This window comes from Garra rufa, chromosome 14, assembly GCF_049309525.1.
Source record: "Garra rufa chromosome 14, GarRuf1.0, whole genome shotgun sequence".
In the NCBI taxonomy this organism is placed as follows: Eukaryota; Metazoa; Chordata; class Actinopteri; order Cypriniformes; family Cyprinidae; genus Garra; species Garra rufa.
The window spans coordinates 26,246,526-26,259,956 of record NC_133374.1 but is presented as its reverse complement, the minus strand read 5'-3'; the positions used below and the strand labels follow the sequence as shown (position 1 = coordinate 26,259,956).

Here is a 13,431-nt window from a genome sequence, read left to right as displayed (position 1 = left end):
AGACAATACACAGAGCGCGACTGAAGGACAGAAGCTGCCGGCTGCATTCACCGCACGTGCTTTATAGCTTCCTGGTTCCTGACGTCACCCGTCCCTGACGTCGCACTCGCTTTTCCCATTGGACGGATTATACACGTGATCAGAGCGTGGTCACGCTGGGGGCGTTCCCAAAGCGTTCCAACGCAGCTTGACGTTCCCGAAGGGGAACTAATTTGTGTTTTATTCCTCCAGGTGAATTATCTGTGTTTGACTACACCTCCCCATGTGCATAATACTACTATAAGTACTATAATTATATAAGTTTCAAATTCAATTTTATCTAAAACTCCATTAGAATATTTTAGTAAGTGTACTCTTACATTTGAATGTTAAAAAATACATTTACTTTTTTACATTCATAAAAAAATCCTGAAAAAATCAACATTGTTTTCAACATTGTTAATAATATATTTTTTTTTTCTTGAGCACCAAATCAGCATATTAAAATGATGTTATGTTGCTTGATAAAGGTTGATTTATCTATTGTTTTTAGGCAATGATCTGAAGTGCTGATGGCTGAAGAACTGTACACTGTATGGCTAAACAGATTTAATACTGACACTTTTTCTCTTCTTCTGTAACTTTTTTCTAATAAAATCTTAAATGAAAAATAACGCATTTCTGCATTATGCACTTTAGTTGCTAATAAACAATTAGTCAATTTCTGCATCAGAAATTTGTATTGTCTGATTATTTATTATTTAGATTTATTATTACTGAACATAGTTATGCAAATGCCTGGATCTTTACAGAATAAGCTAGTACATATTAGTAAAATGTTAAATACTATTTTTAAGTTTGAAATCTTTTCCAACCCAAGCACTGTATGTTTTTGAAAATATGCACACATCTGCCAATTGTGGATGCTAGCAGGCTATCTGTCACCTGGACACTCGTCCTTGAAGGCTCCGTCCTTGCCCACCAAGCCACTAAAATTTACATCGAGCTTGATGGGCAAGGTTTACACGGCAGCAGGTCAGGCTGGGGCTTGCCTTCATACAATGGCAGTCCTTCAAGCCTATCAAGCCGACCTGCTGAAGGAGTTTAATAACGGCGAGGAAGTGAGCGTCACAGAAATGCGACGCACCGCAGATCTTGCTCTCCGGGCCACCAAGGAGACCGCTCGCACTGTGGGCCGGTCTATGGCAGCCCTGGTGGCCGCGGAGAGGCATCTGTGGCTGACCCTGTCTGACATGAAGGAAGGAGAAAGACAGGGTCACGCTTCTGGACGCCCCCCTGCATCCACCTCTTTGGTGATTCTGTTGACACAGTTGTCAGCAGACACCAGGAGGCCCGCAAGCAGGCGGCGGCGTTTCAGTGGTTCCTTCCTTGCCGCGTTTACTCCTCTGGGGCTGAACGGGAGCAGCCCCAGCCATGCTCTAGCTCCTCGCACAGGGAGGCTCAGAAAAGGAGTGTTGCAACCCGGACTCCTCCGGCGAGACCTAGAGGGCGGGCTAAGCAACATATTAATACTATTTTTAAGTTTGAAATCTTTTCCAACCCAAGCACTGTATGTTTTTGAAAATATGCACACATCTGCCAATTGTGGATGTTTACAATAGTATGTCGGTTTTCCTGTTTGTAATCCAAAATATCACATTTCAAAGGACCTGATGTTTTTTATCACTTGATAAAAAAAACTGAGCGATGTCTTTTGTCATAGTGTCGCTTCCATCTGTTGTGACTGGTTTCTAGGGCTGCCCTTGTGTGATCATGTGCTTCTTGCAATGACAACCTTAAGCACTCAGGATTATGGATTTCATGTTACTCCATTCCATTACAGATCAATCATCAGTCATCAGGTCCAGTGACGTGTCCAACTCCCTTCTGTACAACATCATGACTGACCCGTACTCTCATGAGGTGCTGTTTGTAGTGCAAAGCAAATTTGGGGAATATATCGGTGGGGTGTTTATCATCCATGTAAGCCCAATTTGCTGTCTTGAGAGTCTGGTTCATCCTTTCTCTGGCATTCATCTTTGGGTTATACGCAGTTGTAAGGCGATGTTCTGTTCCCAGATGAGCGAGTACCTATTCGATTAGGTTGCTCCCTTCATTTAGCAGTTTGCTTCCTGATATTTGCACAGTAGCTTCTCTCACTGCCACGATCTCAACCCACTTTGAAAAATACTCAACAAATACCAAGATGTAAGCATTGCCACAGGGGAGTACATGGCAAACAACAACAAAATCAACCCCAACATAATCCCAAGGTTTCTTGGGCCGAATTGGGACTGTTAGGCCAGCAGACTTTTTCTGACTTGGATTGTTCCTTGGCAAATCGTGCAAGAGATGACATATTTCAGATGCCATTTTAGACCAGAAAAAACTGAATTTTGTTTGGGCTAGTGTCTTGTTTATCCCTAGGTAACCTACAGTTGGGTGACCGTGGTAATACCTCAGCAAGGTACATCTGAGATATGTAGAAACATGCGGCTTTAAAAATTTCAAAGGGTGTCACAAGCAGGTTTATTAAATTACAACAGGCCATCATGAATTAAATATTGAGAGAAATCATCCCCATCGCAATCCGTAAGAGTCACTGAAGAAAGTGTACTGAGATCAAGACCACCAATCACAGAATAGTCGCAAAGGAGGTCTATTGGCGACTCATCATCTGTTAGGGGATTCCTTGACAGCACATCAGGCGTTTTTTTTAGATCAAGGCTTGTCAACATGGTTAATATCAAACTCCAGAAGGTGGAGAGACCACCAAGCAAGGTGGCCGGTGGGATTGGGATGGGACATTAATCACTTGAGCCACTGTAGTCAGTGAAGATTGTGAGACGGAGATTCTAAAAGTAAAGCAAAAATGATGACCAGGCACTCTTTCTCGAACGTGGATTATGGCTCTCGCGTCACAGACAACGGCAGGAATAAAGAAAGCAGCAGTTCAGCATGGCAGGCCTAGCCTTATATAAATTGATGATGATAAGACCTGATAGGCCCAAAAATGGCCTCACTTGCTTCACATTGACAGAGGTTTTAAAATTGATAATGGCCTTCACTTTTTTCTTGGTCCAGCAGGATGCCACTTAAACAGACACGGTACCCCAAGAAGGTAAGCTCTCTGCTACAAAACTGGCAGGATGCCACTTAGACAGACACGGTACCCCAAGAAGGTAAGCTCTCTGCTACAAAACTGTTTAATGGTCAACCTGGCAGACTTGAGCCATGAAAGGACTTCCCTATGGTCATGTCATCCAGGTAAACTGGACCTAGGAATAAGACCAGTCAAGACACTATTCATTAGTCTTTGAAAGGTCACTGGTGCATTGCAGAGACCAAATGGAACACACGGAAATGAAATAGACCACAATGTTAAACAAAAGCAGTCTGATGTTTTAAGTCCTCTGCCATGGATCCCCGAGCAAGGTTGATTTTGGTCAAGAATTTACCTCTGGAAAGGAAGTCAAGGGACTCACCAACTCTTGGTCTGTCACAGTGAACTGGTTCAACCCACAATAGTCCACACAAAATTGTAGTTCACCACAATGGGGGCAGCCCAAGGGCCCAATGATGCAGTCGTTCAAATTTTTTTATATGGGGAGGTTTGATAAGGGAGAAGGTGGACTGGCCTGGAATTCCACGTGTTTATAGAGTGCTCGATTATATCAAGGTTCTCAGGATTACTCAAGCATGCATCCTCAACCTTTTCTCAAAGTGCTGAAGTTGTTTTTTTCTATGAACAACAAACTGCCTTCCGAGTCCTGCACTCAACATGAAATCCATCCCCAAAATCAAGGTTGAGGGTTAGCGTTGGACAATGGAAAAACAGTGATAAAAACACTGTTCCATGTAGCCAAAAGTGGTCATTCCCGCAAACACAGGTGGTTTAAGCCTTGACAGGTACAGTGCAGATACAAGGATTCTGCTAGTATTACTCACATTAGAAGAATTGGGCTGTGGTGAGAATCTTTTTCAAAGGGAAGCATTATTAGTGGTCATACCTTGTAAAGGCACTTGGCCTGGAGGAAAACAGCTGTGTGGCGTAGAACTGGGCTGAAGGGGTGTAAGCTTCAGGAGGACCAAAATGTCTTAACATACTCTGCTGCAACTTGAGAGAATCCCTGACACACTGTTGCAGCACAGATACTTCAGCTTGTAGGAGTTCCACTTGAGTCTCCAGGCTCACTCGCTGTGGTAACTTTTGTCTCTGTCCGGGGGCAGAATCTGGTAATGAGTAGGTCAAGGTCTGGGTAAGAAGCCATCACAGTAAATTCGCATTAAGATAAACAGCAGAATAACAGTAAATATTCTAAATGTAACCCAGAAATGTATAAGCTTATGTCGCAATACCCATTGCCAAGAACAAAACATCCGAGTACTCAGTTGAGATCTTTCACATCTTGTTTTTGAATGTTTTAAAATCTCTTGAATGTTTAATGTCCACTGTTCTGAGCATCTTTTTATGCTGGCCTTGGGCAGTTAAAATCACTGGTGGGCCATTCCATCAGCCATAGGCCCCTATTATCATCACCCCACTAGTGACGATCCTGGCCACATGAAAGGTACAGTTGTTTGTTTTTTTGCTGCACCTCACTTGCTTCCGTCTGGTTTTATTTCATAGCTCTATGAGGAATATCTTTGGGCTCTTTTTTAATTGAGAACATTTTCTTAAAACAATGCTGTGCCATTTTTCAAGATCTATGCATGCCACATAAAAGCAACCTTTTTGCTTTTTTTTGCTAAGCTACATGTCCTCTTTTTTAATGTGTTATATGAGGAATATCTTTAGATCTACTTGTTTTCCAGTGCACATTATTTGCTGAATTCTTATAAATCTATTCAGAATGATTAAATTCCACACATCATTCACTGTGTGCTGTTAAGCTTGTGTAAATTAGCTTCCCTTCCGGGAACTCGAACTGCGTCATCAACGCTTTGGGGAACGCCATTGGCGAGCCGCACTCTGAACATGTCTGCAACCAATGAAATGACGGGATTGACGTCACCGGCGCGGTGAAGTAAGCGACCAGGAAGTATAAAGCACATGCTTTTTTAATGCCGCCGTCAGCTTTTGTCATTCAGAGAGAGCGCTCTGTGTGTGTCTGTCTGTTACATATTGCTGTTTTTCCGTGCCAGTTTGCACAACTTTATTTTGAGCAATATGTTGACCAAGAAAGGGGGAAAGAGTTTGTCTTTTAGAGCGGTTGAGCAGCCACATAGGCAGTGTGCTCCTCCATGCCAGCGTTTCATCGTTGGCGGGGATACACACAGTCTGTGTGTGGTCTGCTTGGGAGCGGAGCATGCACAGTCAGCCCTTGAGAGGGCTGGCTGCCGGCAGCGTGAGCGTCTTCCACTGTGGGTTCTCCGTTCCCGGAAAGCCCTTTTCGAGGAGGGGGCTTTCGCTAGCGTTCCTCGCGGGTCTGGCCCCGCTTCCATCGAGGCGGAGCGGCAGCTGCACTTGTGGGGTTCGCAGTTAGATCTGCTAGAGGGAATGGAGACGGGCAATGCCTTATCTCCTTCCTCACCTGGCGGATCTAGTAACCTTCTCTTGGATGTGGAAGCCCGCACTGCGGTTCCTTCCCTCCAGGAGGAGGAATCAAGGCTTCTCCTATCTACCTCCGAGGAGGTTGATGTGGAAAGCCTTAATTCCATTCAACTGCCCCCCCCCCAAACGCCTCACTACGAGGAGCTAGTGGAGGTGCTGACTAATGCTGTCGCCAAATTAAACATCGAATGGCCCGCAGAACAAAGCAATGAGCCGCAGAGAAGCAGACTAGATGGACGCTTCCTGCAGACAAAGTCAGCACCTCCTAGACGGAGCCTTCCGTTTTTCCTGGATCTTCATAAAAAATGGCGGGGTTGGACGAGCACGGCTACAAGGCGATGCCGCAGGTTGAACAGACGCTGTGCTTTCAGGGGCAAAGCTTACCAATACAGAGTTCTTCCTTTCGGCCTAGCACTCTCACCCCGAACTTTCACGAAGTGTGTGGATGCTGCGCTGGCTCCTTTTCGACTCCAGGGCATCCGCATACTAAACTACATAGACGACTGGCTGATCTTAGCCAGTTCGGAACAGTTAGCGGTTCAGCATCGAGGTGCTGTTCTCGCTCACATGGAAAAGCTGGGGTTGAGACTCAACGCCAAGAAAAGTGTGCTGTCTCCATTACAGAGAACCACTTATCTAGGTGTCGTATGGGATTCGACCACGATGCAGACACGAATGTCACCTGCTCGGATCGAGTCGATCCTTACTGCAGTCAATGCGGTCAAGCTAGGCCTGTCACTCACTGTAAAACAGTTCCAAGTACTGTTAGGTCTTATGGCAGCTGCATCCAAGGTGATACCTTTTGGACTGCTGTACATGAGACCGCTACAGTGGTGGCTCAAAACCAGAGGGTTTTCCTCGAGGGGCAACCCATTCCGCAAGATCAAGGTCACGCGGCAACGCCTACGTGCCTTGAAACTGTGGAAGAAACCCTGGTTTCTCTCTCAAGGCCCGGTGCTGGGAGCTCCGTGTCACCGCATCATGTTAGCGACAGATGCATCCCTCACCGGGTGGGGAGCGTACATGAGTGGCCGCTCAGCCCACGGCCTGTGGAGTGACCACCATCTCTCTTGGCACATAAACTGCCTAGAGATGCTTTCCATGTTTCGGGCCCTGAAATATTTCCTTCCAGACCTGAGAAACTGTCATGTGTTGGTCCGTACAGACAACACTGCGGTAGTCTATGATATCAACCACCAGGGGGGTCTGCGGTCACGCCCCTTGTACAAGCTGGCGTACCAGATCCTCCTGTGGTCTCAAGGAAAGCTTCTATTTCTGAGAGCAGTCCATATTCCCGGACGTCTCAATGTGTGAGCAGACATCCTGTCGAGGCAGGGGCCGAGGCCCGGGGAATGGATGCTTCACCCTCAAGTAGTGAAGCAGATTTGGAGAGTGTTCGGCCAGGCTCAAGTGGACCTCTTTGCGACTCAAGAGACATCGCAATGTCCCCTCTGGTACTCTGTAGTGCCTCCAGCTCCACTTGGACTGAACGCCATGGTGCAGACGTGGCCGAGGCTTCGTCTGTACACATTTCCCCCGATCGCTCTGCTCCCGGGAGTTCTGGAAAGAGTACACCATTTGGAGTACGGCTGCTGCTAGTAGCCCCATACTGGCCGGCCCGAGTATGGTTCTCGGACATAATCGCCCTCCTAGACGGCTCTCCATGGGAGATTCCTGTCAGGAGGGACCTCCTCTCCCAGGCTGGGGGCGCAATCTGCCACCCCCACCCAGAGATGTGGAAATTATGGGTGTGGCCCCTGAGGGGGCACAACTCATAGAGGCTGGTCTCCCAACTGAGGTTGTCGAGACCATTCTCCAATCCAGAGCTCCCTCTACGAGGAAACTTTATGGACTTAAGTGGAACCTGTTTGTTCATGGTGTCATGAACGCCGTTTAGACCCAGTTAACTGCCCAGTTGGTACAGTCCTGGAGTTCCTGCAAACTCGTCTTTCCGCAGGGCTAACCCACTCCACCTTGAAGGTTTACGTGGCTGTGATATCGGCCTACCACGACCCTCATGGTGGCCTCTCAGTGGGTAGAGACCCCCTGGTCACATGTTTCCTCCGCGGTGTACTCAGGCTGAGGCCTCGAGTCAAACCGCGAGTCCCCAAGTGGGACCTAGCTGTGGTGTTAGATGCTCTATGTAAGCCTCCTTTTGAACCTATAGAGGAGATCTCTGATCACCTGCTTACTATAAAGACAGCGTTGCTTCTTGCTCTAACCTCTCTCAAGAGAGTTGGGGACCTGCAGGCCCTTTCAGTGGCCCCCTCATATATCGACTTTGCACCCGGATTGGCCAAAGCGTTTCTCTTCAACACCACAGCCAATAACGCTCCAAGCGTTCTATCCTCCTCCATTCGTGGAGCCCGACCATCAGAAGTATAACTCTATTTGTCCAGTAAGAGCACTCGACACATATGTCCACAGAGCTGCCATGTGGCGTAAATCAGAGCAATTGTTTGTCTGTTATGGCCCTCCAAGAAGGGGGTGCCCGGCTTCAAAGCCCACTATCAGTAGATGGATCGTAGATGCCATTTCTACTGCTTACGAGTCCTCTGGTCTCCCATCTCCAATGGCAGTCAAGGCTCATTCTACTCGAGGTCTGTCGGCCTCTAAAGCTCTGATGGCAGGTGTCCCTATCCAGGACATCTGCAGTGCGGCGGGTTGGTCCTCACCTCTAACGTTCGTCAGATTCTACGAACTCGATCTCAGAGCCACTCCTGGCTCCTTTGTCCTCGTGCCCTAGCAACAAGGCTAGGTCCAGAGTCTCATCCCTCCTGGTCTGGCAGCTCCCCAGACAGGAGATGTATTATTTCCTCGCGTGCCTGAGGGCCGAGGAATATTCTCCCTCTGGCTCTAGTAGAATACTAGACCAAGGATTATTTTTTCCCTCTGGTTCTGGTAGATGACCAGACCAAGGAATACTATGCTCTCCTCATGTGCCTGAGGGCCGAGGAACATCCTCCCTCTGGTTCTAGTAGATGACTAGACCTAGGTTTATTCTCCCTCTGGTTCTGGTATGACCAGACCAAGGATTATTCTCCCTCTTGTTCTGGCACGTATGGTTCCCAGACAGAGGTGTAATACCACTCGCGTCCTGGCAATTTCCCCAGGCGGAGACATACCAGTGTCCTGGCAGGTACACCAGGCACTACTTGTGTCCCTCTTGTTCTGGCAGAAAACCAGACAAAGGACTACCTTCTCCTCGTGTGCCCGAGGGCCGAGGAATACTCTCCCTCTGGTTCTGGTAGATGACCAAACCGAGGAGTTCTATGTTCTCCTCGTGGTCCTGAGGGCCGAGGAGAATCTCTCCCTCTTGCTCCAGTTGAGCATCCGGACAAAGAAAGACTCTTGTAGAGGGCCAATGTTCTCCTCGTGTGCCCGAGGGCCGAGGAATACTCTCCCTCTGGTTCTAGTAGAATATTAGACCAAGGATTATTTCTCCCTCTGGTTCTGGTATGACCAGACCAAGGATCATTCTCTCTCTTGTTCTGGCACGTATGGTTCCCAGGTGTAATACTACTCGCGTCCTGGCAATTTCCCCAGGCGGAGACATTCCAGTGTCTTGGCAGGTAAGTATTCCAGACACTGTCTTTCCCTCTTGCTCTGGCAACCCAAGAGTTCATCAGACAGAGGGTATTACTTCTCTGGAGTGATGCACCAGAGACTCAACGCATTCCTTTCCCTTGGCCTAGCAGCACAGACACTGCGCAGGGACTTGGAATTATGGGGGCGTGGGTATCTCGTTCCCCTAAGCGTTGATGACGCAGTTCGAGTTCCCGTAAGGGAACGTCTCGGGTTACCGTGCCGGTGATGTCACTCCCGTCATTTCATTGATTTGCAGACATGTTCAGAGTGCGGCTCGCCAATGGCGTTCCCCAAAGCGTTGATGACGCAGTGTCTCGTTCCCTCAGGGAACCAGGGTTACATACGTAACCCGAGACGTTTTCAGTCAATGCCACCAGAAAAAAATATATGTTGTTTGAAATGGACATTGAACTGGAAGTTTATAATTTATTTATTTATTTTTGCTTTTTAAATTGACACATTGGTTCACATTTGGCTTTCACAGTTGACAAAAATGCCTTATAATATATATCTTTATTTTAGAAGTTTTCTGTGGAAGCTTGAAGAAAATATAATGCAAAATGTGGAAAATGCTTAGCTTCTGACAAAAAATTAAATATGAAAAATTAATATGATAAATAACATTTCTTAATTTTCTACTTTAACAGACCTCATGTTGAGTTTTGATCATGTTGACCTGTAGAGGCTTTTCTTTTTTCCAAAAATGCTGATCATAGGCCTCATGAACCTAAACTTATGCACCTCAGTTTTTAACTGAATATTGCCAAAATGATCTATAAATGTTGTATCAGTGAGGCCTACAGTATATCAAATCAGTTTAAACACTAAAGAACACTGCTGCAATTAGTTATAACAAGCTAATCTTTTTAGATAACTTAAAAAGAGCTTCTTAGTGATGCAACTGTTACAAAACAAATTAAAAATTTAGCAATGTATAAAAATACTGAAGTCACAAAATATTCTGTAATTAAATGACCTAAAACTGTCTGTGAATTATGAAATATTCCATGTATTATAGACCTTTATTTGGTTTACAACTTGTTTAGCAGATTTGCCTCGATTATTCAAACACTATTAATCAATATTCAATATTTGTGCGGTTGAGGTTAAAAACTTGTTTTATTTAACTAGAGGGTGGTAGTTGCTTGGAAAGCTGCTAATTGTTGTGAAATGATCTGTATGCGTCACCTTTCAGAAATCTTTTTGGTTGCTGACACGCATAAGCGTGTGAATAATACAGTGGACACTGTCTTTGGCAAAGTCATCAACGAAAACACAAAAGTCTCCAGTATACGTAAACAAGCTCTAAAATAAAGAAATAAAAAATAATGTATGACCCGTTTAGCAGGAAGTGGGAAAAAATACTCCTCACTAATTATCCAGTCCGTTATTGAATCACCAAGAAGTGTAGGAGGAGTAGTGTAACTAAAACAAAAGTGTTCCTCACCCCAAGCCTACATTATTCCAAATACATCCATGAGAACCAACACCCTCTCAAACATATATAGTAAATGCCATGTATCTTTTTTCCATGCATGACACAAGCCCAATATGGGATTGATTTATGGGCTCTTGATTATGTATATATCAAAACCAAAAAAAGAGCAATGTCACTCTGAATGTAATTTAGAACGTTTCTGGAGATTTCATACACATTTTTTATGCACAATGGTTTGATTGGTGGTTCTGTCCCAACATGTTGCAGTTTTCTTTTTCTGCTTTGCATGTCATGCTAATTCACACCTTTAACTGTCAAATAATGAAAGTAATAATAAGTAATTGTATGCAAATGCTATATTGTCTGCATTATCCATATACTGTATTAACTTTTTTTAAATCTACAAATTATACTAAACATTTGATTATTTCTGGATGGAATACAGATATTGATTAATATTTGGAATATTATATTATAGTATACATATATTTGACATGTAGATGAATGAGAGAAAATATCCCTAGATCTTTTTCACACCCTACTTATTTATTTATTTACTTTTTAAATTTATAATGTCTTTTGAAATATAACAATATTTGTAAAATGCATTTTAGTAGTATAAGAACAAGGGTTACGTCACTAAAAATAAACAATGACTGCCTGATAAAAAAGATTTCAAGACTTTTATGCACAATAGTTTGATGTTCTGTCCCAACATGTTGCAGGGTTTTCTTTTTCTGTTTTGCATGTCATGCTAATTTACACCTTTAACTGACAACCGATGAAAGTAATTATAAGTAATTGTATGCAAATGCTATATTGTCTGGATTATCCATATACTGTATGCACTTTTTTCTACTAATTATACTAAACATTTGATTATTTCTGGATGAAATAAAGATATTGAATAATATGTGGAATATTATATTATAGTATACATACATTTGACATGTAGATGAATGAGAGAAAATATCCTTAGATCATTAAAATAAATAATAACTGCCTAGTAAAGTAAAAGTAAAGTAAATAAATATTTTATTATTTTATTTATTTTTTACTTTTATTGTTTCACTTACTTTTAAACATTTCCAGGACTTTTAATATGACCTTCATTAAATATGTTATTATTTTACAGTACTGTACTGTATTATTACGGTACAAAGTCAAAGTAAGCTTTGTAAACAACAACAAAAACAGTGAAGCTCATTCAGCTTCTTTGCAACTCTGTCCAATTAACTGTTACACAAGATAAGAGGAAATGTAGATCCCAAATTATTTAACTCCTCATACCAGTTGCTCAACTTTCCTTTTTTTTGTTATGGTAGGACAGGGAGGAGGCAAAGGTGTATAAAAATGCGCTCTTGTGTGATGGGATCAGTGGGCAAGTTCGGACTAACTGCTCAAGATGCTGCTGTCTCTAATGCCGCTGCTGCTGCTGCAATGGTCCTTAACGAGTGGAGCCACCGATCCGTAAGAATCTTTATGGTTATTATCTTCACAAATACCAGATAACAGAAAGTAGATTAATGAGAAAAAATGCAGGTCGATGACCAGATGAATGTCTACAGTAGACAGTAAAGAAAAGTTAAGGACAACTGCACTTTTGTGTGCAACAAACTGTAAACTGTTTATTTTTAGATTAACGGTAAAAAAAAATTGCCAGAAGAGGGACATGTTGGCGATGTTGCAAGCATAATGTGGAGTATTTTATAGTCAAATATAATATGTCTTTTTAGCTATTAACATGACGAGTTAAAGCAATATTGGTCTATATTTTCAGCTTCACACACTCCTTCAGAAATCATTCTAATATGCTGATTTGCCGCTCAATAAAGATTTATTATGATTAGTGTTGAATACTGCTTAATATTTTTTGTAAAAATTGATGGAATATAATTTTAGGATACATTTTTAAGCCATTCTTCTATTCAGCAAGGACATGTTAATTTTATCAAAAGTGTTTTTATTATGTCACAAAGAAGTGCTGTTTTATTGTCAATGTCAATGTCAATGTCAGCTTTATTTATATAGCACCATTAAAACAACAATTGTTGACCAAGGTGCTGAACAAAGTATCAGTCAGTAATACAATAAAAATTACACAAATTAATAAAAGCACATTACAACATAATAAGTTACACACTTAAGATCACTAAATACACATGTGAGATTACTGAAATGCCAGAGAGAAAAGATATGTTTTTAGCTTTCCCTTAAACTCAGTTACCGTGGTAGCAGTTCTAATATTAACAGGTAGACTATTCCAGAGTTTTGGTGCGGCGACAGCAAAGGCACGATCGCCGCTAAGTTTCAACCTGGCCCTCGGAACATTTAGTTGTCTCAGGTTGGATGACCTCAGAGACTTTACTGGATTATGAACTGAGAGTAGCTCAGAGAGATGTACAGGTGCTAATCCATTCAGACATTTAAAAACCAGTAACAACACTTTAAAACTTTTTTTACTTTTACTGGAAGCCAGTGCAGAGAAATTAAAACAGGAGTAATATGTTCGCATTTTCGAACACCTGTAAGAAGCCTAGCAGCGGCATTCTGTACCATCTGAAGACGGTTCAGAGATGACTGATTAATGCCCATATAAAGGGAGTTACAATAGTCTAATCTTGTTGAAACAAAAGCATGAATGACTTTTTCAAAGTCCTTAAAAGAAAGAAATGGTTTAACCTTGGCTAGGACTCTATGATGGAAAAAACTGTTTTTGACCACAGAACTAATCTGTTTGTCAAATTTAAGGGAGCTATCGAAGAACACACCCAAATTCTTCACTAATGGTTTGACAAGTTGAAACAGTGAACCCATATCTAAACAAGAGGAGCTAAAGGCTTTGGAAGATTCAAAAATTATAATCTCCGTT

At 43.0% G+C, this 13,431-nt stretch overlaps 1 protein-coding gene across 1 annotated transcript in view; it reads left to right on the top strand.

Moving 5' to 3' along the window:
- The first annotated feature begins 11,895 nt into the window (after positions 1 to 11,895).
- The window catches only part of LOC141284262 (alpha-2-macroglobulin-like protein 1), a 31,119-nt gene continuing 29,583 nt past the window's right edge, over positions 11,896 to 13,431 (top strand). Inside the window, exon 1 of the mRNA XM_073817266.1 lies at positions 11,896 to 12,029. Coding sequence (XP_073673367.1) covers positions 11,965 to 12,029 — 65 coding nt within the window. The 5' untranslated portion in view covers positions 11,896 to 11,964. The remainder of the gene's footprint in view (positions 12,030 to 13,431) is intronic.